General features: G+C 51.2%; 2 protein-coding genes across 2 annotated transcripts; one reads left to right on the forward strand and one right to left on the reverse strand.

Annotated features, from left to right (window-relative positions):
- Positions 1–3357: 3357 nt before the first annotated feature.
- On the reverse strand, positions 3358–5275 carry LOC308217857 (G-protein coupled receptor 35-like; the record flags this gene model as incomplete). The annotated part of the gene is given in 3 exon segments (XM_080611236.1): positions 3358–4310; positions 4313–4808; positions 5222–5275. Coding segments are annotated over 3 exon segments (1053 nt in total). The 3' UTR covers positions 3358–3807.
- Positions 5276–6182: 907 nt separating this feature from the next.
- Positions 6183–23856, forward strand: LOC308217715 (uncharacterized protein). Its single transcript, XM_080610972.1, has 5 exons — positions 6183–6295; positions 7983–8090; positions 10749–10809; positions 18962–19080; positions 19964–23856. Exons 3-5 carry the CDS (start codon positions 10784–10786, stop codon positions 20221–20223), a joined length of 405 nt encoding a protein of 134 aa, XP_080467098.1. The 5' UTR covers positions 6183–6295; positions 7983–8090; positions 10749–10783; the 3' UTR covers positions 20224–23856.
- The last annotated feature ends 823 nt before the right edge of the window (positions 23857–24679 follow it).

Consider the following 24679-nt stretch of genomic DNA (forward strand, 5'->3'; position numbering starts at 1 on the left):
TCATGTCTAAGGGAAGAATTTGCTGAGACCTGTTTGATCTTTGTACTTCTTGATGTCTAAGACTTGACTGTGTTTTGTAGAGTCATGTTCCCTTCCCTCGTAAGCTCTGCCTGATGTCCTGCTTGAGGTTGTTTCTCAGTCGGAGAAAGGCCTTCTCGTGAGGTTTTCCTGTGCTCCTGGTACGGTTTGCTGATAGACAGGTTGGATGGGCTTCCTGCCTCCTTTTTCTGTCGGGGACGATCTTGGCCTTGTCTGCCTTGCAGGGCTCTCTGTACTATAGCCCTCTCCATGCTCCCACAGCATCAACACCGTGAAATAACGCCTCATGGCAGCCCCTGCCTTTCCTGCTTAGAAGGGCCAAAACTGCTGAATCTGATGGCTGCTCACATAGAAGCAAGACTCTGGATTGCTTTCCTCGCATGTTAGTTTTGCATCTTATTTGTGTCCCCCCTGCTCCCCACAGCCTAAGATTTACTGCAGCATCAATTTTCTCATTTAAAGTTTAAGCCGCTGCCAGCATCTTTTCCTTTCGAGGGACAGAAAGGTCAGGAGAATGCAGTGGTCCAGCCCTGCTTGTTGGAGCTCTGATGGACTGTGGCTGCTGCTCCCTCCTGTTGTGAGCGAGGCTAGTGTGCAGGGAAATCAGAAAGATGTGTGGATCGGAGCGTCGCTGTCCTCATGGTTTGCTATTGCAGTGCTGTGTGATGGCTGCTGGTTTGTTGTGGGCCAGGTTCCGTGGTTTGTTGTGGCAAAGGTGCTGTTCCATTTACTGAATGAATGTTTATTTATAGCTATAATCCTGTGAAATAGCTTTATTCCCACTCGCTAAAAATGCTTCCCTTTTTTTTTTCCTAGCAGTCAGTGCAAACCACAAAAACCATTCCTTCGTGATGACTGGGGTTGTGAAGTCAGGAAATTTCTATTTTACAATGAGAAAAAGAAACACTTAATGTTTTTAATGTAGAACACGAGCAGTGGGAGGCCTCAGTTTGCTTCCTGCAAGAGACGAACGCTCACTCCATACAGCTCTGTATGCAGCAAGCTTGGCTACGTGTAGGAATGCCAACTACAAATGTTCTAGCACGTTTGCAGCGGTTTGGGCATCGCCAGGGAGTAAACGGGCGGCTGTGTGGTGCTTAGCTGCTGGCTGGGCTGAAACCATGGAAGCTGTTTAGTTTATTTGATAGAGTGCCTTGTCTGTGATCCTTCCTGGATTGGAAAAGTCTGCGCTTGGGGAAGAAGAAATTGCTCTGAAATGCTGTGGCTATAAACCAGTAGCAAATGGTATCTCAACAGCAGTTTTTATTTGCCATCCTACGAGGCCTGTCGAGGAGGCCACAGTCACAAACGCGTTGCTGTTTTGTATTTCAGAGGAGACAACTTCATTGGAGCTCCCTGGGGATTGGACAAGGTGCCCCATGTCAACAGGCAGAAACGGTGAACAGTGACAGGGGTTGCAGAAGAAGTAAGTAGTTTGCTTTCTGGGTTAACAGTAGGAGAACAGGTTGATATGGCTCAACCTTCATCTCTCTTCAAAGTAGCGAACGTTTTCATGATGATCTGTTTGGAACAGGCATTCGTTGTAACCGGTGAGATGCAGAAGCCCAGAAGGGGATCCTACAGGAAAGAGCGTTTCTGAAGGCCGTGTGCGCTATTTCTGAAAGCAGAAGACGTCTTCCTTGCTGAACACCTCTTGCCTGCACACGTAAGTGATGCCTGTCACGAGCATTGACAGCACACCGTAACGGAGAATGGGCTAACGGGGACCCTAAGCCCCTTGCTCTCCAAGGATAGTTAATAGCAGTGTATTTGCTGACAGCTACAAGGGTGACAGCACTCACGCACCTCCTTAAGCAATGGATGGTTTTTAAGTTCAGGCACAATTTGTGTCTGGTTTCTTTTGCTCTCTTTGAAAAGAGACTTTAAAAGACAGAAGGAGGAGCGAGCAGCGTGTGCTGTGATGAAGTTGGTCACGTGCGCTGTGCTTGCAGTGAAAGACCATTAATGTCAGAGCATTAAATAACGCGTCAAAGCAAACTGGGACGTAAATGATCAACTGAACGACCCGAAGGGTTTCATCCGTTTTTCTGCGGAGCTTCCCTCGTGCTGGGTCCTGTGCCGAGGCGTTGACACAAAGCAGTTAGATCTGCTGTTGGGATGAGGGGTGTTTTCTGTGATGGGGATGATTGTTTCATATGTTGTTTGGCTGGTGCCTAGACAGTGGTTTTGGCGTGTGGCCTGCAGACACTAGAAGGTGACAGGACACTTTTAGGGAGCCGTTTGTAAGGTGTCACCAAGAAAGTTAGTTGTCTGTAGGTTTAAAGGAGCAGAATATGGATTTGCATTCCCTGGAAGAATATTTTAGGTATTTACAAGTCGGAAGACACTCAGAGTCAGGGACCGTGGAGCCAAAGGAGATACAGCTATCGCATGCATTTCAACAACTCTGTAATGTTTCCCGTGCTGACTGGATGGGGCACTTCCTTCTAGTGCCCCAGGATTTCCATTTGTGGCTTAACTGTTTTGAGCTGCTCTGTTGTCACTTCCCTGTGGGGCTGGAGGATACCCGGTGCGTAGTCAGCAAGCGCAGGTATTACGGAGGAGATTTGCAGTTGGAAAGCCAGCCATTGACGTTGGTGCGTGGTCCGGGATCCAGGGAGGAAGATCAGATCTTGACAGATTTATACCTGATAGGCACAAGGAAAAAGTTCTCTTCTGGGGTCTAGAATGCTTTGCGGGGCTCTGTTTTTCCATGCAGTAACGGCTTTATTTATACCCACAATGATTTTAGTCTCACAAACCGCCAGGGTGTTGGCACAAGCTGATAGGAGTGTTAAAGGGCAGGAATGGGGCAATAGTCTCAGGCCAGTGTCTTTCCTCCATGCACAGCAATAGCTGTGTCCTGGTAATAGCTGCAAGCTTTGAAATTATATTGATTGATTGATTGATGGCTTGGCTTCGCGAGCGAAGGTTTGGGAAGGCGTTTACCCACACATGCTACAAGGAGGATGACTAAGGGCACTGTGGGATAGGCAAATCAAAGGGTGCTTAGGCCTTCAGGATGTTTCCAAACAGGACTGTCATCTCCTGGGACAGTCAGGAAACTGCCAGTGTATGGTTTGGTGTGAGCAGCACAGATGTATTCGGTTTGGCGTTGTAGTACATGGGTTTTTTCTTGGTTTTAAGTGACCATCTATATAGCAGTACCTGAAGTGGATTTGTGTATTGCTGTATGGGTGCTCAGTTTCCTTTGTTTAGTTGCATGTTATGTACAAATAAGTGCATGGTGGAGACAGTGGCCTTAGCATCTACTCTCCATCCAACATGGCTCTCCCTCTTGAAGCTGTGATCCAGTGATCTAAGACCATAGTCAAAGCTGGAGTCAAGTCACTGGGGACAGAAGGACAAAATTCACGTTAATACCAGGCCTTTTGGAGAGGGTTGCCCCTTTTTAGCAGGTACGCCTGTACCTACGATGATTGCAAGTACTGGAGAAGGTCCCATTTCCTTTGGCTCAAACTTCAGCAGCAGTGGTGGCTCTTAACACCTACACTGAGCAACACCTTGTTTGTGTCGTGACTTGATCTGCTGGCTGGGATGGTGGGCTAGAGGAGCTTTGAAGGTCCTTTCCAACCCAAACTATTCTATGACTCTGTGATCTCTCCAGAGAGAAAGAGCAACAGTTATCCCAATAACACTGAGGATGTGTCTTATCCTGATGTTGCAGAGATGTTTTTTTTTTTTGGGGGGGAAGGGTTTGCTGTTTTTCATCCCTCTTGCCTCCCTGCTTCCACCCCGTGCTTTCCATTAGCAAGTGTGTGTCTGCAAGGGGTGGATTTGATCTGCTTTTTCACTGCTGGTTTTGGGCGGTAGAAGGGCTTCATGGAACTGCTTGGTCACAAAGTAGTAGCAGACACTATCCAGGCAGCAGATAGATGTGGCACCACAGCTTGTCATGGAGGAGATGTTCTTCATAACGTGGAGCGTGAAACAGGTAGCTTCAACGCTCTCCATTAGGAACCTGGCAAGTAACCCAAAGAAGGCTGGCAGAAAACATACTAGAAATACAATCAGATTTGCACAAATAATGTGAGCAGCTTTCTGGATTGATGTCTCCTCTGGTGAATTGGTGTTCAGGCATCTTTTGAGGCTCCCGATCGCTTCTGTGGAGCAAAAAGTCAAGATTGCTAACGGAAGAATAAAAATGAAGCACATGGAGAGCAGGCTCAGAGCAGCAGGCACGGCGGTACCCTTCTGGAAGCAGAGGGTGGATTGGCTCTGCCAGATCTGTGCAATGGCACGGATTATCTCAGAAACCCACAGAGAAGGGCTGCCTTTGATGGAGACCTGAAGGCCCTGGCTTTCAAGTGGTGTTTTATGGCAATGTATCGGTCAATGGAGATAAATGTAATTACGTAGATACTCACTAACATGGTGATGAAATACGTTGTCTCTGTAAACTGGCCGAGTTCATCTCGGGCTGACTTATTCCAGAGCAAATAAGCCATGAAAGGCAAGGTGCAGATGACAAAGCAGTCTGCAAAGACTAAGGTGATTACATACACCCTTGTTTCTGTCCACTTCTTTATCTTGCAGAAGAACACCCAGAGGGCAAGGGCATTACATGGAGCTCCAAAAAAGAAAATGATGTTACACAGAGCAAGTTCAAAGAGACGGACATGGTGGTAAAGCTCCAGACTTGTGATACTGCAGTTGCTGGACACATTCCTTGTCCTGTTGTGCAGAAGTTGTGTGGTGTTAGGAGACCTGAAATAGGAAAAGACATGGTAAGACTTTCCTCCGACCTCCTGATAGATGCATATGCCATAGAAAACAAGGTATTTAAGTAACTACTTACTTTGCCCATCACAAATGTGAATTTGAGTCTCCGAAGCTGGCCTTCTCAGTCAGCCTCTAACTGGGATGCAGCCTGTGTCAAGCTTTGTTTATATTTACTCAGTTTAGGTGTAAATATCTCCAAGTACACTTGCAATAGGACACGGCAGACAGTCTTGATTAAATAGTGGCATCTTGAATGGAGGGGTGGAATAGCAGTGAGAAGAACCCCTATAGACAGTGAGGGCATCCCGTGACAATGGGATTCCTTAAGCCAGGCTGTGCAAATGAGGTAAGATTACCCTTAGCTTGGTTATGAGCTCGGCAGGGATTGCAGCAACCTAACCTAAAGCCCAGCGCAACCCAGGAGCAAAAGCTCTTCTACCAGGTCTGCTGGCTTGGGAGACAAGAGGAGTGGTGTGAAGGCCTGGAGGGGCATAGCAGATCTCACTTGGTGGCCATGCTCGTGCTCTGCTCTGAGTAGGTTTCTGAGCCTTTGGGCTGCCTTGCGAACCTGGAGCTCCTGCTCAGAGCTGAGGAAGAGAGATGCATCTGAGTTCCTGCATCCCAAAGGCATGCTTGAAACCCTAAGTGGGTGAGTGAGGCATGTAGCTGTCCACTCCTTGTGAGGGCAGTGGGGGGTGCAAGCATTAACGTGATTTTAAGCCCATGCATTCCAGGAGAGAGTTCGATTCTGTGGATGTAAAGCAGACAGACGCACCTGAAAGAGGGACCACCAGTGCAAAACAAGGAACTTGCCATTAAGGGCTGCATGAGATGGCTCCTGCTCAGGGCAGGCATTCTGCCACCCTGCGAGGTCCGTCAGATGTATGTAGTAGCTACTGAGCCTGCGTCACACTGGCTGCAGGCTGTTCTGCAAGGAATTGGTTATGTGAAGAGTGTGAGTTCACGGGCTGATAAAAACCAGCTTTTCTCGGACCCCATCCTGCGCACAGTGGCTGTGTGTGGCCTGCAGAAGGAACAGTTCTCTGAACTGGTGATTCTGTGTATACGTCACTGAATTTCTGCTTGCATCTAAATGCACTTTGGAAGGAATTTAACCTTTGAATCTGAAGTCTGTTTTTTTGCCATTCCTACAGGAGACTGATGGTGACACCCTACAGCTTTCCGAGATTTAGGAAGGAGCACCATGACTGAACAGGCCTGGTTAAGCAGTTATTTGCCTCTGCAAGCAACTGAAACCTCCTTGTGGTCAGCTGGTGAGAGCACTTGCTGCAAAATCAGACTTCACTGACCGATAAAGACCCAAATAACTCAGTTGCTGGGGGCTATGTAAGTGTCTTAGGCACTGACAGGCACTAACGTGACTCCTGCAGAGAGCTCACTTCAGTTCTTGTGTGCTCAGCTCTGGGTTTCCCAACAGAGGCTTGCTGCTCGCTGCCTGCACCCTGGAAGGAAGCCGTTGGCTGTCACCTGAGGAAAACCTCTCTGAACTACAGTAAGTAGCAGTAGGGAAATAGCTTACATCAAAGGCTGAAGCTGCCACATTGTTATGCTCATTAGGTGCGTCAGGCAGATGTCTTTGCTGGCGTGGCCGATGCCCAGATTGCTTTCGTCAGCCTTGGTCTGCAGTGCCAGCGGCAGCCTCTGTGCTCAAGTACAAGGCAGGCAAACCGGGCTGGTGGTGCTCTGCTGCATGAAAGGGCTGTGGCTGGCACCACCCTTGGGGCTGGAGATGTGGCCCAAATGCAGTTCCCAGCATCGGGGCTCAGAAGCGCTCCAGGCAGATCAGAGACTGGTGGGAGGAGGGAGGAAATGAGCAGGGAGTTTTAAAGCAGGCCATGTAGCACAGATGGGGTATGGCTGAGCACAAAATGTCTTTACAGAGGTGCAGTTTGATAAGCTAGCATATCCTGCGGCTGCTGGAAATGCTTTAGGGTGGGGTAGATAAAGTGGCTGCAGCATCAGAGGAGCTAGGCAGCAACGTGCAGCTGTGAGAAAAGGATGGAGATGGCTGTAAAACAGCATCTTGCTGCTGCTGGAGGCCCAGGAGCAGTCTGGGGCTCAGTGGACAAGGTCAGCAGCACTGTGGCGTACGTCCTGCTTTCCCCCCGTCATAGACTGGGGAGACCTGGGCAGTAGCCGTCCCCCTCCGTGGAAGGCCAGGGTGGGTTTGTTTCCTCCAGCAGCTCACCAGGTATCAGGCTTCTTGCAGATCCTTAAGAGAGCCTGGAGGAAGAGAAGCAAGGCAGAGGCTGAAGGCACCGTGGGTGCCACAGTAGCACCGTGGTGGCAAACATCCAGTGGTTTTCCCAGCAGGATGCCATGAAAAAGCGGATGCACCAGACCCCTTACATGTAAAATCCTCTTCCTTCCTTGTGTGGGGAGCTCAGAAGTGAGCAGGTACCGGAGGGGTGAAGGGTGACTGTGGCGGATGAAACGATTAAGGACAGCACAGGAGCTGTGGTGAGTGAGGGAAGGGACCTGAACTGAGCAGAGGGAGAAGAAGAAGGAAACGGGGTGGGAAGCATGGTAAGGGCATGGCATTTTCTGCATCAGCTGCCTTCAGACCTGCCACATCTGTGGCAACAGCCCTGGTTTTCCCTCTCGAAGGGATGGGTAGCTGTCAGCAAAGATGTAATACGTGTGCTGCACAGAGATGAGACGAGACTTGGGCAGGGCAGTACTTCCCAGGGCTGTTAATGTAACCATGGGCACCGCTGGCCAGGGCCTCGGCAGCGAGCTGACCTGGGAGGGAAGCACAGCCAGGAGTGAGCAGACACACTGCCTCTGGGGCAGGAGAGCTGTAGGTGAGGGGCACAGCACTTAGGTGAGAGGCTTTTCCTCTCTGTTTCCAAACAGCACGAAGAAATCTGGAAAGTGCCTGCTCTGACCTTGCTGCTGTTGTTCACAGCTCTCAAATACAGTGACCTAAGGCACAGCACTTTGTTCTTTTCTTTTCTTGAAACTTGTGTTCTTTCGGGCTCATCTGTCACTGCAGCCCTTGAAAGCAGTAATGTCATCACCCTAACCACGGAACTGCTTCAAAAGACCCTGGGAGTGAATGCAAGGGTTCATTCGGTCGAAAAAGGGAAGTTTTTTGAGTCACTTGTTTCCCATGTTAGAATGGATTTAGGTTCTGGTTCGCAGCTCCTGTTAGGAAATAATGTGCTGTGATCTTCCAGGTAAAGTGCTCAGAGAATACCCTGGAGTAAGGACAGAAACTGAAAGAGATGATGACCTGCCGCATGGATGTCTGCCTCGCAGGGACTGCGCTGCCACGCAGAAGCCAGGTACCTGATGCTCCTCTGCCTCCCTGCAGCCCCAGCAGGACCCTGAGCAGCAGTGCACAGAGAGCAAGAGAGAGTGAACCCCAAGTGGTATTAGCCGTAGGTTTAGGGCCACAGAATGAGCAGCGGGTGTCAGCAGAGGCAGGACATGTGGGGGCTGTGCAGCCGTGCATCCTGGCCAGGAGGAGCAGGGCCAGCCTGTGGGGCTGCAGGATGGGCACAGGCTACATGTACAGGGCTGGTGCCCAGCACCAACAGCTCGCTGGTACTTAAGGGTTTCTCTGGCACCTCCTCCTCCTGCGTAGGAGATTTTATCCCCGTTTGGTCTTCAGTGTCGATCTGCTGGCTAAATAAATGGTGGCAGAACTTTCCACTGAGGTCTAGCATCTCATCCCTCAGCACTTCCTAAACCGGTGTGTTTGGTGGCTAGCAGTGGTGCTCAGCAGCTGTGCTGAAACCTCAGCTAAGCAAGCTGGAAGATGTGATACCTGGGATTAGACCATCCCGTGCAGGGCCCTCCCGCTGACTGCTGGATTGAGTTGTGCTTGCAGAGCTCTGGGCAGGGAGGTGGGCGCCCCAAGCACCTTGGCACAGAGTGTAGCCTCTCTCTAGGCTGAAGAAAGTCTCCCCAACCCTGCTGAGACGGAGGCTGCTGGACCGAAGTGGCCTCTTAAGATGGGTTGGGTGCCCGGGGCAGGGATGGAGCTGGAGATGGCCACAATGGGGCCAGTGGCAGGGCTGCAGCCTGCGCTCCCGTTTGAGCAGAGGCTTCAGGCTGGCAAGTGAACCGAGGCCTTGGTATCTCACACGGGTGGCAGAAGGCCTCGCTTCTTGTACCCTGCATTGACAGAAATAGAGGGGATAAGAGAGAGCTCTAGGCCCTGAAGGGCTCAGGGGTGGGCTATATAATCGGTGTTGATGATCAGCGTGCAACACAGCTGGTGGGGAATTGTCTCACCGCCTGTTCACTCCTAGTACCTGTCCAGCTGAAACACTTGATTGCAGTGATGCTACTGGCAGTTGACTGCTCATAAAACAGGAGGATGGGTGTTCTCCTGGCTTTGTGAGCTGTGATTGGAGAGAAGCTGCTGGCTAGAGCTCAGTGGTGAGAGCATGCAGGCAGTGGTGTGGTGAGTGAAAGAGAGCAGGATGCAGACAGGTCCCAGGTGTCCCTGTCCCAGGAGGCACCCAGTGGCATCGGGCAGAGGAAGTGCTGCAGCCCAGCTGGCCAGGAAGGCCGTGCGGAGGAGAGGACCCGAGTGGGACCAACCAGCCCATTCCTTGTCCAACGAGTGGTCCGTCTGTCAGAGCCGTGCCTCTCCAGTCTAGCTGTCGTGTGGGACAGCGTGAGGTACCATACTTGTGGGACAAGTGCGGGCGGGTGACATCCGTTGCTCTTTCCTTACCCAGCCATGCTCTAACCGTTGTTACCGGTGTAATCAGTGAGTAAGGTGGGACTGCATCCAGTGTCTCTGCACCACACGCTGATAAGCCCCTCAGATGCCGTCTGGCAGTTGTGAGGTGCTGCGGTGGAGGAGGGCAGGGAAGCGTGTTTATGTGGAACACTGCAGTAGCTGTTTGGGTCCAGCACGGAAGAGGGATGGGAGGGTCACTGTAGGCGTTTAAGGCCAGAAGAGACGCGTGAGGAGAGCCCCAGAGAAAAGCTGTGGGAGCTGTTTGCCTGTGGTAGGTGCGACTGTGTTTCCCAAACAGAGGCTGATGCTGTGAGGGACTTCTGACTGACAGCCCAAGGCCATCATCCTGCCTTGTTCACCGAGTGGCTGAGGTTGGAAGGGACTTCTTGATGTTTACTCCCACCCCTTGCTCAGACTCTGGTGCCTCGTGCCCTCTGGTTTTGAACATCTCCAAGGAGATCTCTACAAGTCCTTTGGGCAGCCTGTTCCAGTGATCACCTTGCGGGTAAACATTTTCTCTTAATGTTTAAATGGACTTTCCTGTCCTGTGTTTCGTTTCGTGCCCGTTGCCTCTGTCTGCGGTTTTGGTTGTGGTGTGAAACAGGGGGAACAGCTACACGGGATGCTACAAAATTTCATGAGACAGCCTGGGTGACCTTTGAAGGTGCCACCTTTTCCATGGCAGCGAGATAAAAACACTCTTAACCTTGGTTTGGGTTTTTGCCTTCCCACCGCTCAACCATGAACGTCTCTTTCCTGCATTACCCATTTGAAATGTCCCTTTGCTGTGCAATCCTTTGGGTGTCTTCAGCTTTATTAAAATTCCAAAATCAAAGCTTAACTTCTTACCAATTTATGTTCGTTACGCACAAGGAGGAGGAACGTAAAGGTGACGTAAGGATAGATAGGTTTGTGAAACAAGCCGTTTCTTACGGGGATAGCTGCCGCAGTACCCTGCTTGTATGATGCCATATAGGAGGGTGTCTGTTTTGAACGAGTTTTACGCACGACCTGCACACCGATCGGGCGTGCTTTTTAGGCTGCACACCAGCCTGTCAGCCTCATCGGTGTGGTTGCTGCGGACTCACGTCAGAGGTTTCCTGAGCTGAAGAAAACCCCACTTTTTGTTCTTCGGTAAATATAAACCCTTTTGTTTCAGAGCAGCGTGCGCTCGTGTGGACATCGTGTGTGCCAGCACAGACCCTTTCAAGAGCTCCAGAAGATTTTTTTAACCTCTTTCTTTCAGCTGCAAGACCAAAAGGAAAAGAAAGGTTTCTGCTAATGGGAAGCACCAGCGGAGAGTGGAGGTATGTCTGGTGATGGTAGCACGTGCTCCTCTGACCTTGCCAAGAGAGGAAATCCATCTGCCCTCTGCTTTCACCAATTGGTCTGTAATTTGCCTGTAGTTGTCCTCCCCATTTCTGCATTTTGTAGAATCATGGAATGGTTCATGTTGGAAGGGACCTTGAAGCTCATCCAGTTCCAACCCCTGCTACGGGTGGGCAGGGACACCTCACGCTAGAGCAGGTTGCTCCAAGGCCCTGTGTCCACCTTGAACACTGCCAGGGATGGGGCAGCCACAGCTTGTCTGGGCACCCTGTGCCAGCGCCTCAGCACCCTCACAGGGAAGAGCTTCTGCCTGAGAGCTCATCTCAGTCTCCCCTCTGGCAGGTTAAAGCCATTCCCCCTTGGCCTGTCCCTTCAGGCCCTTGTCCAAAGCCCCTTTCCAGGTTTCCTGCAGCCCCTTTAGCCGCTGGAGCTGCTCTCAGGTCTCCCCTTCAGGAGCCTTCTCTTCTCCAGGCTGCCCCAGCCCAGCTCTCTCAGCCTGGCTCCAGAGCAGAGCTGCTCCAGCCCTCGCAGCATGGCCATGGTTTCCTCTGGCTCACTTGAGCAGCTCCACATCCCTCTTGAGTTGGGGCCCAAGATCTGGATGCAGGACTTTGTTTCCTCTTACATTGCCATAAATGCAGAGTGACACTTTAACAGCTGGACAGATCTAGATCCTCATATAGAAGTACCTGGGGCCAGTAAATGAGAGCAAAACCACCTCCTCTGCTTGAACGAGGAAGAAATGATTTTGTTCAACTTGTTTACTTGCTTAATTCAAGAAGTTTTTTCCCTTCCAGTCAATTACATTCATGTAATGGAAAACATTGTCACAGGAATTCTCAGCTTGATTTGCTTTCCTGATTTGAGATCGTTGCATTGCTTTTTGCCTGAAGAGCAATTGATTGGCTTGCAGGCTGTTTTGCAGCAGCTCTTTGGGGAATGACCACTATGTTTCTAACCGTCCTGTTGGATGTTGTAACAATGCAGGTCCCCGGTTTCCTCTTGACATTTGGGTACTACCAGCAGAGTTTACCGCTCTTGGTATTGTCTTTGTTGAATTAGTACCCGTGCAGTCTTCCCAAGCCCCTGGGAGTGCACCGCAGTGCTCGCAGCGTGTTGTCCTTGTTTATGATGGCTTCTGTCTAGGTGATGTACACAGATGGACAAAGCTTTGCCATCCTGATCTGCTTGTGTGGGCAGAGACTCGGGGGGCAGTTTCAGAGCTAAGAGTTGATTTTCCTGAGAGGGATCCCAGCTCTGCAGCAGAGGAGCTGCACTGCTGAGGAGCAGGCAAGGGCTGGAGGGAGGGAGGACCAGGAAGTGCAGGTCAGCCCCGGTATTTTTCTGTAGTGAGGGTGGTAAAGCACTGACACAGGTTGCCCCGAGAGGTGGTGGATGCACCGTCCCTGGAGACTTTCAGGGCCAGGCTGGATGTGGTTCTGAGCACCCCGATCTAGTCGAGGATGTCCCTGCTCATTGCAGAGGAGGTTGGACTGGATGACCTTTAAAGGTTCCTTCCAACCAAAACCGTTCTGTGATCCTAGGATTAGAACCCCAGTGACTGCAGGCGTTTCCCTACAGCTGCTGAGGGTCTCTTTAAACCCCCAAAGCCACAATTATCCTTCTTCCTTATGGAAGGGCTTCTCGTCCTCACGCTCTTTGGTGTGTCTGGTGGGATTGTGCCCTTGCTGAAGCTTGTCTTTGGTACCTTGAGCTGAAGTGCTTTGCTGACATGAGGTTAAAGTCATCTGGGGGAACATACTTTAATGCAGCCAGGGAGGGGAAACTGGCTGATTGGAAATGCTGAGGGCTGCTCAGCATGTGGTTCACATTCACTGTTTGCTACCCCAAGTACCAGTACCGATGCGAGCAACACCCAGCTCTGGGGAAATTCACTTTTCTTTCAACCGATCGGAACTGGTCACTTCTCAGCATAGCAAGTGTCACCTCTTGAAAGCAAAGCTCCTCTGGTGCCGCCGATGGAGCCCTGAGCCCAGCAGGAGGCCCGAGGCTGCTTTTCCATTTACCTATAAGAGCAATGACACTTGAACCACAGCAGGACGAGCCACAGCTTCCATGGGCGTAAGCCCAAATGTTTCTACCTTTCCTAGCCTGCCAGGCATGCAGCATTAGTGCGGGTTTCTAGTTCACTGAAGGGTATTATCTGCTCAACATTGTTCAGTGACAAGACTTCCACTGTACCGTAGCTGCTGGGGGGCTTACAGACCAGAACACACAGAGCCTGTGCCACAGATTGGCTTTCCCGGCAGCCCCGGGCACCTCTCGCAGGGACAGAGATGCGTGTTTAGCCCCCGATTTCAAGAAGATACCATAACAGAGCGGTGCCTGCAGGCAGACAGCACATTTCCAAGGGACCCCTCTCTACTGCTGCGTTTGCCGCACCCTGGTGATCCCAGAGCCCTGCGGGTGATGCCTGCTGCCCAGCACGCAGTGTGCCGATGAACCCAGCCGTACAGGGGGAAGGTCCTCGGGTGCTGCCCTGAAGCGTGGCAAAGTGGCATGGGAGGAAGAGGTAAGGCCGCTGGGGATGGGAATGGCAAACTCCTGTAATTGCTACTTAGTGCACCCCCAGCAAGCGCTTTGGGGATTTGCCTCTGCCTTCCGTGCACACAGCAGCACCCCCTCCTGTTGGGTGGCTCCTGCCAAAGCTTATCGCGTTCATGGCATTAGTGTCCCTGCACGGCGAGCATTGACGGGTGGCTCTAACAGATCACTGCTCAGCTGCTTGCCTCAGAGAAAGGATTCCCTTGGTGCAGCTGCCTCTCACAGCTTGCTGACTGCTGCAAAGGTTTGAAGCTCCGTGACAGACAAGACCATATATATTTAAAGATTCCTGCTTTTAATGCAATTAAATAGTTGTCCTGAGAAAATAAAGATGTTATCAGGCCAGGAGCACATTCTTGTTTTGTCTTCTCTTAACATTCTCTTCTGGTCCCTTCCCTTCCCGTCTTTCTCTCTTCCCTTCCTGTCTCTTGTACTCCTTTCTATTCTCCTATGTTCTCTTAGTCTCTTCCATTTTCTTACAGTCTCTTCCCTTCCGGTTCTGTTTTCTTAGATTCTTTCATATTCTCTTAGTCTTTTCTAATCTCTGTTCTCTTATACTCCCTTCTCCTCTGTCCTTTTGCATTTTCTTCTATTCCATTCTCCCGTACTCTCTTCTGGTGTCCTCTATTCTCTTCGTCTCTTCTAGTCTCTTCCCTTCTGTTCTCTATTCTCTTCTCTTAGATGACCTCTTTTCTTTTGAATTCTCTTCTCTTACATTCTCTTCCCTTATCTTAGATTCTCTTACATTCTCATATATTCCTTTCTCTTACATTCTTTTCCCTTCTCTTATGCTCTCCTAGAGTCTCTTCCCCCTTTTATTTTCCTTTTTCGTAGTCTCTTCCCTTCTCCTACATTTTCTTATTTTTCACTTCTTCCTGTCTCTTTTCTGTATTTGCTTCCATATTCTTCTCTTAGATTCCCTTCTCTTCTATTTCCTTATATACTTTTATAGTCTCTTCCATTTCCTTTTCTTAGATTCTCTTGATTTCCCTTTTCCTGTATGCTCTTCAGTTTTTTCTCTTGGCTTCTTTTAGGTTCTCTTCTGTACTCTTCTAATCTTAGATTCTCTTCTATTCAATGCTGTTCTCTCCCCCTATATTCTCTTCCTGGATGCTCTTCAGTTCTCTAATCTTAGATTCTCTTCCGTTCCCTGATCTTCTCTTCCCCAGATGCTCTTCTCCAATAATCTTTTAGATTCTCTTCCCTTGTATTCTCTTCCCCATATTCAGTTGTATTCTTACCTTCTCTCCCATGAGATTGTCTTAGAACCTCTGCTCTTGTATTCACTCGCATTCAGAGGGAAGGAGGGGAGGGGAAGGAGAGGAAGAAGGGAGGAGGGAGGGGAAGGAGGGAGGAGGGAGGGGAAGAAGCGAAGCAAGGAAGGAGGGGAAAAAAGGAAAGAAGGAGCAAAGGAGCTATTTATGGCCATTTCTATCCCATTTTCCCCATTTCTTGCCAGTTTTATGCCATTTTTGGCTATTTCTAACCCATTTTAAACCTCTTTTTTCCAATTTCTAAACCAGTTTTGGCAATTTCTGACCCAATTTTGACCTAGCCCATTTTATGCCATTTTTTGCAACTTCTAACCAGTTGTTGCCCATTTCTTACCCATTTTAAACCTTTTTTGGCTCTTTCAAGCTCGGTTTTGCCCACTTGTAATCCGTTTTAAGCTCTTATGGGCTATTTCTAAACTCTTTGCCATTTCTAACCCGTTAAAAGCCATTTTTGTCTATTATTCAAATCATTTTATTCCATTTCTGTCTTGTTTTAAGGCACCTATAGCCACTTCAAACCCATTTTTCCCATTTCTAACCCATTTTAGGCTATTTTTGTCTTTTTCTAACCCATTTTTGACCATTTCTCATTTTAAGGGTCCCTTTGTAACCCTTTTTTGCTCAATTCTAACCCGTTCTAAGCCATTTCGGCCATTTCTAAACCAGTTTTGTCCATTTCTAACCAAATGTTTTGCAATTTTAAACCTTTTTCGCCCACTTCTAACCCATTTTAAGCCTGTTTTGGCTCTTTCTAAAACATTTATCACCATTTCAAACCAATTTGTTGCCACTTCAGACCCATTTTCGGCCATTTCTAACCCGTTTTGAGCCATTTTTGGCCACTTCTACCCCTGTTTTGCCCGTTTCCAACTCATTTTAAGGCATTTTGGTTATTTTTAACCATTTTTTCCCATTTCTGTGCCAGTTGAAGCCTTTTTTGGCTACTTCTAAGCCATTTTTGCCCACTTCTTACCTGTTTTAAGCCATTTCTATTCCGTTTTTGACCATTTGTAATGTGTTTTAAACCATTTTTTTTTCCCTTTTTTAACCCGTTTTTGCCCATTTCTTATGTATTTTTAGGTATGGGACGCCTAAAAAAATAGTAACTAAAAGAGATTAAAAAGCAAAGACAGCTGAAAAAAACATGAATGAAAAAGTGAATGAATAAAAATGTGTAAAGAGAATAAAAAGCAAAAGGGAAGAACGCGCTTATAAATTCCGACAAAGCAAATACAAAGTGATAAAAGTGAACAAGCCTGAACGAATCTCCAGTAAAAGTTCCCTTAGCAACTTAGCCCCCGCCCCAGTAGTGCAGTCTTCAAGTCCCCAGGCAGCAGTTGGTGTCCCCGCAGGCTGTAAACTGGGCTGGGAGCGGCCGTTGCTCTCAGCCCGTTGCCTCTTCGGTACCGAAAAGTGAGCGTGTGCTGCCACCATGTGTCCAACATCGGTACTGCACGTAAAGCGGGAGGGGCACAGAGTGACGCCGGGCAGCGATCGCTGCTGCCACCATGTGTCCGAAACCCGGAACTGCAGGGGGTGGGGATGGGAGGGGCCTCGGTGTGGCGCCGGGAGCGGATCGGTGCTGCCATCATGCGTCCAAACCATGGTACTGCATTTAGTGCAGACGGGGGAGAAGCAAAGGATTGCCTCAGTGCTACGGTAGCGGCTGCCATCATGTGGCGAAAACACTGCACTGCAGGCGGAGGAGCGGCAGTGTGGCACCGGAAACAGCTTTCAGGCACCCCTCGCTCGCTCCCCATTGGCTGAGGCGGCTGTCAGTCACACCCAGCCCCGCCCCCGTTTCCGGCAAGCCGAGGCCCCGCCCCGCTCGCTCGCCATTGGCTGAGGCGGCTGTCAGTCACTCCAAGCCCCGCCCCCGCATCCGGCAAGCCGTGTCCCCGCCCTGCTCGCTCCCCATTGGCTGAGGCGGCTGTCAGTCACTCCTAGCCCCGCCCCCGTATCCGGCAAGCCGTGTCCCCGCCCTGCTCGCTCCCCATTGGCTGAGGCGGCTGTCTGTCCCTCCTAGCCCCGCCCCCGCTTCCGGCCTGCCGTGGCCCCGCCCCCCTCGGTCCTTATTGGCTGAGGCCACAAGACGGGAGCAGCGCTCGTCTCCCGCCGCCATGCTTCTGTTTCCCGGCTTCCCGTGCCTCGTTTTGGGCACTCGGTAGCACCGGAAAGCAGCTCCCAGCCGCTTTCCCCCATCCCCACCCACTGCAGTGCTGCATTTTCGACAGAGAATGGGAGCTGCGGGCGGTGCCCGGGGCCATAGCGCCTCGCCCCCCTCCCATCAGCTCCGTGATTCCGACCCATGATGGCAGCAGCGAGCGGCGCCCGGAGCCGCTTCCCTCTCCCGTTCCCCACCATCTGCAGCACCGACGTTTGGACACATGGTGGCAGCACACGCTCAATTCTTCGGGCTGCCCAGGCAACGGGCTTCGAAACTGCTGCTCCCCGCCCATTTTCCATCCTCCGGGGAGCGCTCCCCGGAGCAGTTTTTGTGTTTTTGGAAACCCAACAGCGTTTCTCTCGCAGGCATCACCTACACACACAGAGCTCCTGCGCTCGCTTTGCCACCTAAAGCTCCGTCCGCGCACGGCTTCTCGAGTGCCTGCTCTCGGGCATCCTGGAGCGGGGATGTGCTCCTGGAGAAAGCCCGCTGGGGTTTGCTCTATTCAAGAACCCTTTTCTCTCTCGGACCCCCTCTGGGCTACAGACACCAGCCCAAAAGCCAAGCGCTGCTCATCCTACCTCTTTTATCCCAGGTGGTGGTTTGCCCCCGCCCCCGCCCCTGGGCTTTGAGGGAGGGGCTGTGGGTGCTGCCTGGGGTATAAAGGCAGAGTGCTGCAGGGAGGAGCTCATTCAGCTCTTGGGCTTCAGCTGGGTGAGTTCGCTGGGGTTTGTTTTGTCTTTTGTCGCTTTGGAGTCCTGTGGTGCTTTGTGCTGGTGTGTTTTGATGTTTGCTGCAATGGAATCAGCTGTGTGAAGAGCTCCGGGACGTGCCCAGGTTTCCCAGTGTGTGCATGAACAAGTGTTTCTGTAAGGCTTTCTTTTCGGAGGTGTTTCATTTATAGGAGGTGTTCAGGTTTTTTAAGGTCGCTTTTTGGTGCGTTCTGTTGTTTTTGTTATTGAGGTCTGGATGTTTTCTTCGCTGGAAGCAGAGCTTTGAGGCTGCTTTTTACCACTCGTGTTCTGTATTGGGCTGTGAGCTGAAATCGTTACTGCTGGGAGACCCAAAGTGGAGCAGTGACAAGGAGGTGGCAGCAGGAGTCACGTTTTCAGTGTCAGCGGCTCGGTGAAGGGAGCAGCGTGCCTGCTGGTTGTTGCCCATTCTCTCCAGCTGGGGATCTCAGGAGCAGCTCCACCGCCGCAGCGGTCCGGCCGTGCTCTGCCCTCTGTTTTTTTCCCTGCCCTTGGGTCGAGTGCTCTCGAGTATCCTCAGTCACAGCACAGCGAGTGCAAGTGTCCGGCCCCTGCTCCCACGGTTGAGGAGCCGCTACGCAAAGCTGGTGCTGGGCATCCCCTACACGTGGAGGCATCCGGAGCGGTGCCACCAGTCTGAGGAGCAACCGTGGGTAGGGGATGGCCAGCGGCAGCTTTGCGTCCCGGCCCCCCGGCTGCGGGAGCGGGGGCCGGAGCCTCGCGCTCCGTGCGCAGTGTTCCGGGAAGCCCGAGAGAGGGCGCCGGAGAGGCGGTGCGCAGGTGGGGTTTGAGGTGGCCCAGCGAGGTCTGGAGATCGAAGGCAGGTTCAGGTCGTGTCCTTGTAAAGCCCTGCGCCGGGTCTGTTTCGAGCCCTCCGCCTCTCCCCTTAGCGCTTCTCCGGACACATTTCAGGGGTCTGTGCCTCAGTTTCCCCACCTGGAAGCCACGAAGAACAGCGATTTTCCCCCGCTGCTCTGCGTTTTCCAGGTTGCTGTTTTTATTCGGTCCTCCTCTGTGTTGCTTTGGAAGGCAGCTGCCACCAGTAAGCACTAAATAGTCCTTGTTGGCCTCAGGTTTGAGTCAGCTACGCAGGTGTCGGCCGATCTGTGCTGCAGGGAAAAGAGTGTGCTGGTGACACCAGTCCTCCACGGGCAGTAAGCAAAGGGTCCGAAGGCAAACGGGGGGAACAGAAACGCCTAAAGCCATTTTTCAGGGTTCCAGCACCTTCTCCCAAGCGGTTGCATCTTTTTGGCGCTCCCTGATGTTTCGCAGAGCTCTGCTGCTGCTGGATTGTATTAGCAAACAGGCTCAGAGCACTCCAGTGCTGCTTTTGCTGGGCTGACCTTGTCAATTCTCGTTTGTTTTTCCTCAGCCTTGTCCCCGCTCTTGTCTGCATGCGATCATCCAGAGCAAGACCAGGGGAAGTCCGGGGAAGGCTGCTGGGATGCCTTCCATCTGCTCCCTGCGCACCCGAAACCGGATCGTCCGGCGGTAAGGAACGTCTGCGTGCTTTTGTACATCGTACGCAACCTGTAAAATTGCTTTATTGCCAAGTTACCGTCGGGTATTACCCAGAAGCGACTGAGAAATTTGGGGTGAGCTTTGTCTACAGGTAGAGATGAGGAATCCGAAGCGTGTCTTTCTGTAGAAAATACCCGTGTTTAGGTGAGACTCAAATCTATCTGGAGAAGACGTTGTTGCTTATGCTCCTGCTGAAGTCTGTTTGGGAGAGATCCCAGGCAAGGGTGGCTCTGTCTAAATAACAAGGATTATTAGTTTGGGCCCTTCTTACTGGCTGGGAAGGCTTCTGAAGCAGCACACCAGTGTGCTGGGAATCTGATGGGAGGCGTAAAGGGCTCTGCTGATGTTTCCTGGGACTTGAAAGCTTGTGATGGAAGGGAAACGAGAAAGAAGCAGTCACGGAGTTGCAGGAGCTGAAGCGAGTGAGATAGGTGCTCAGTAACTTTGAGTGCTTAAAGTGTGTGACGAAGGAAGTGTCGTTGCTCCCTTTGGTTAAGAGTCAGGTTTCTGCTGGCCTGGGAAAAGCATTTCTAAATCTGAGCTGGCCCGGCGGTGGTTTGAAGCGCGGCCCCTCTCTACCTTCCCTTCCCTAGCAGTTCATCTGTTTGTTGCGGTCAGGCTTTGCCCTGGGGTTTGCCAGGGATGTCCAGAAATGCCCGGTCTGCCTTGCCGTGGTTTCTCTCTAAACCGGACACGCGGAGGAGAGGCCGCTGCGGGTTCTAAGGGTTGCCTCGGTAAGAGACGCGTTTTGTCCAGGTCACTCGGAGGCTGAGTCGGGAGGAGGCAAATGGATGCTTGATTACTCGTGAGCAAGGAAAGGGCTGATAATATCTGCACTTCTGCACTTCTGCAGGTGGAGATGATGAGGAAGAGCCCATGGATCAGGATGAAGCTAGATTGACTCTTACCCTGCCGAAACCTCTGCGCGTCGAAGGCGTGCACCAGCTCCCTGCGCCGCAGCGGCAGCCCCATGGTATGTGGCGCTCAGCAGGGAACCTCCAGCATTCCTGTCGTCACTGCCGTCATCTGGGATCCGTCCCGGAGGCCCAGGAAAATCTCTCAGTGGGTGATGGCCAGGAGCACCCTGGGGTGCCGGGCTGCAGCAGCACCTGAGGCAGCAGCTCCCGGTGCTGATCCCGGTGGCGTTCCCGATATTCCTGGCCATCCGTGCCCAGCAGCAGGGACTCCCCGGGGGACAGGCGGCCCACCCGACACAGCGAGCCCCGTAGGGCCCCCGAAGTACCCCGTGGGGCCCCCACACCCCATAAGTACCCCAACACCAGTTGACTCTTTGCTGCACTTTCACTTTTATTTACTTTTTTTTGCATTTCATTCAGATTTATTCACTTTTATTAACTTTCTTTTCCTTTTTAATCACTTTATTGACATTTTATTGTCTTTTTTCTTCAGTTTTCTTTCAGTTTTCGTTCGGTTTTCTTCTGATTTGATTTACTCACTTCTAGTAAGTTCCCTCCCCCCCCCCCAGTTACCCTGTAGCGACCCAGAGCAACCCGTGGACATCCCATAGACCCCAGTAGATCCCCTATAGCGACCCCCCAGGCTCATAGACTCCCTACGGACATCTCATAGGGTCCCAGAGACACCCCACAGCAACTCTCAGCAAACCGTGGACATGCCACAGTGACCTACAGAGACCCACAGACACCACATAGTGACCTATAGACACCCAGAGCAACCCGTACACAGCCCATGGCCACCCGCCCGTGGTCCCGTGACAACCCTTATGACTTATGGTGGTGTGATGTCACCAGGACTGGGATGACATCACCATCAACCACCACGGCGCCCCACAGGGCCCCCACTACCCACCTGCCCCCCATAGGTACCCCAGGTTTTTCATTTGCTTCCATTCATTTTTAGGAAATTTCGTTCACTTCTATTTGAGATTCATTCAGGCTTATTCACTTTTATTGCCTTTTATTTACTTTAATTTACTTTTTCTAATCACTTTATTCACTTTGCTTTGCTGTTTACTGACTTGATGCAGTTTTAGTCAGCTTTATTTGCTGTGCATTCATTTTTGTTCTTCAGATTGATTTCCTTTGTAGTCCTTTTTAGTAACTTTTTTTGGTGGTGGTGATTTTTTGTTGGGTTTTTTTTTTAGATATTGGGACCTGTAGCACCCCAGGGACACCCTCCACTTCCCCGTGGTGTCCTAAAGACCCACAACTCATGCCCCATGAAATTTCTTATTCTCTTTTGGGGTGTTTTTCAGTTTTTCATCATGTATAATCACTTTTATGCACTTTTCTTTGAATTTCTTCAGTTTAATTCACTTTGTATTTGGGTTTCAGTTACTTTTTGCTCACTTTCATTCAAGTTGTATTCAGATTGATTACCTTTTGATTCTCTTTTTCATGACATTATGATTGGTGTGGGCTGGGTATGGGGCCAAGGCGGGGAGAATAAAGCCCTGGGGGTGTTGTCTGTGCTGTGGGGGGGGCTGTGGGAGGTGCGGGGTTAATAAAGTCCTGGGGGTGTTGTCTGTGCTGGGGGGGGGCTCTGGGGGGTGCGGGGTTAATAAAGTCCTGGGGCTGTTGTCTGTGCTAACCAGAGGTGTTAATTCGGGTGTAGTAGGTGGCACTTGGGGTACCATAGGTGTGAGGTTGGCTATCATAGGTGGCACTTAGGGAATCATAGGTGTTAGGTGGGTATCATAGCTTGCAGTTAGGGACCATAGGTGTTATGTTGGGCATCATAGCTGGCATGTAGGGAACCAGAGGTCTTAATTTGGGTATCATAGGTGGCACTTGGGGTACAGTAGGTGTTAGTTTGGCTATCATAGGTGGCACTTTGGGAACCATAGGTGTTAGATTGGGTATCATAGGTGGCACTTAGGGAACCGTAGGTGTTAGGTTGGGTAGCATAGGTGGCACTTTGCATAATATACATTTTAGGTTGCTTATCATAAGTGGCACTTAGGATACCATAGATGTTTGCTTGTGTATCAGAGGTGGGCTTTAGGGACCATAGGTGTAAGGTTGGCCACCATAGAGAGCACTTTGCATACTGTAGGTGATAGGTTGGGTATTATAGGTGGCACTTTGCATACTATAGCTGTTAGGTTGGGCGTCATAGGTGGCACTTTGGGTGCTATAAGTTTTGCTTTGGGTATCGTCGGTGGCACTTGGGGTACAGTAGGTATTAGGGTGGCTATCATAGGTGGCACTTAGGGAACCATAGGTGTTAGATTGGGTAGCATAGGTGGCACTTTTGGAAGTGTAGGTGTTAGGTGGGTATCATAGGTGGCACTTAGGGACCATAGGTGTTAATTTGGGTATCTAAGGTGGCACTTTGGGTACCATAGGTGTTAGGTTGGGTATCATAGGTGTTAAGTTGGCTATTATAGGTGGCACTTAGGGAACCATAGGTGTTAGGTTGGGTAGCATAGGTGGCACTTTGCATAATATATGTGTTAGGTTGCGTATCATTAGGTATCATTATAAGTGGCACTTAGGGTACCATAGATGTTTGGTTGTATTTCATAGGTGGGCTTTAGGGACCATAGGTGTAAAGTTTGGGTACCATAGGGAGCACTTTGCATACTGTTTGTCATAGGTTGGGTATTATAGGTGGCACTTTGCGTACTATAGGTGTTAGGTTGGGCATCATAGGTGGCACTTTGGGTACCATAAGTGTTAACTTGGGTATCATAGGTGGCACCTACGGAATCATAGGTGTTAGGAGGGTATCATAGGTGGCACTTTTATAACACGCATAATATACGTGTTAAGTTGCGTATCATAAGTGGCACTTAGGGTACCATAGATGTTTGGTTGTGTATCATAGGTGGGATTTACGGACCATAGGTGTAAGGTTGGGTACCATAGGGAGCACTTTGCAGACTGTAGGTGATAGGTTGGGTATCATAGGTGACACTTAGGGACACATAGGTGTTAGGTGGGTATCATAGGTTGCAGTTAGGGACCATAGGTGTTAGGCTGGGCATCATAGCTGCCACTTAGGGAACCCTAGGTGTTAATTTGGGTATTGTAGGTGGCAGTTTGGGTACCATAGGTGTTAGGTTGGGCATCATAGGTGGCACTTTGGGTACCATAGGTGTTAATTTGGCTATCATAGGTGGCACTTTACATAATATACGTGTTAGGTTGCGTATCATAAGTGGCACTTAGGTTACCATAGATGTTTGGTTGTGTATCATAGCTGGGCTTTAGGGACCATAGGTGTAAGGTTGGGTACCATAGAGAGAGCTTTGCATACTGTAGGTCATAGGTTGGGCATCATAGGTGGCACTTAGGGTACCATAAGTGTTTATTTGGGTATTGTAGGTGGCAGTTTGGGTACCATAGGTGTTAGGTTGGGGCAGCTTAGGTGGCAGTTTGGGTACCATAGGTGTTAGGTTGGGCAGCTTAGGTGGCACTTTGGATACTGTAGGTGTTAGGTGAGTATCATAGGTGGCACTTTGCATACTATAGGTGTTAGGTTGCCTCATAAGTGGTACTTAGGGAACAATACTTTAGGTTTGATATCACAAGTGGGGCTTTGGGTACCATAGATGTTAGGTTGGATATCAGAAGTGGTACTTAGCATACTCTAGGTGTTAGTTTGGCTATCATAGGTGGCACTTAGGTAACCATAGGTGTTAGGTTGGATATCATAGGTGACACTTTGATTACCGTAGGCGTTAGCTTGGGTATCATATGTGGTACTTTGAGAGCCATAGGTGTTAGGTTGGGTTTCATTAGTGGCAGTCATAGAGACATGGGAACATAGGGGTAGGAAGAGTTAGGGTAGGAGGGAGGGTTTGGGGGGGGTGGGACATGTAAATAGAGATAGGTAACATAGGGGGTAGGAGGAGTTAGGGTAGGTGGGAGGGTTTGGGGGTGTGGGATAGAAAGGGGGGGCTGGGGGGAACGCGGATGCGAAGGGGGGTTGGGGGGGTAGGGTGGGAGGGTGGAGGAAGGGTGGAGGGAGGCAGGTGAGGGGTGGGAGGGAGGGGTGGGAGGGGAGGGGGGGAGCGGAGGGCGGGGGGAGGGGTGGGGGGGGGAGGGAGGGAAGGGGGGTGGGAGGGGGGGGAGGGGGGTGGGAGGGTAGGGGGGGAGGAGAGGGGAGGGGGGGAGGGGAGGGGGTGTGGGAGGGGGGGAGGGGAGGTGGGTGGGAGGGGGGGGAGGGAGGGGTGGGAAGGGGGGAGGGAGGGGGGGGGGAGGGGGGGGGAGGGAGGGGTGGGAGGGGGGAGGGGGGGGAGGGAGGGGTGGGAGGGGGGGAGGGAGGGGTGGGAGGGGGGGGGGAGGGAGGGGTGGGAGGGGGGGAGGGGGGTGGGAGGGGTGGGAGGGGGGAGGGGGAGGGGGGTGGGAGGGGGGTGGGAGGGGGGTGGGAGGGGGGAGGGGGGTGGGGGGTGGGAGGAGAGGGAGGGGGGGAGGGGGTGGGGGGGGAGGGGGGTGGGGGGTGGGAGGAGAGGGGAGGGGGGGGGAGGGGGGTGGGGGGGGGGAGGGGGGGGGTGGGGGAGGGGGGGGGGGGGGGTGGTAAGGGTGGTTGGGTGGAAAAGTTGCACTGCTTGACTATTTTTTCCTTTAAGGATTTTGCTCTG

This window comes from Psittacula echo (genome assembly GCF_963264785.1).
Source record: "Psittacula echo genome assembly, chromosome: 2".
Taxonomy (NCBI): domain Eukaryota; kingdom Metazoa; phylum Chordata; class Aves; order Psittaciformes; family Psittacidae; genus Psittacula; species Psittacula echo.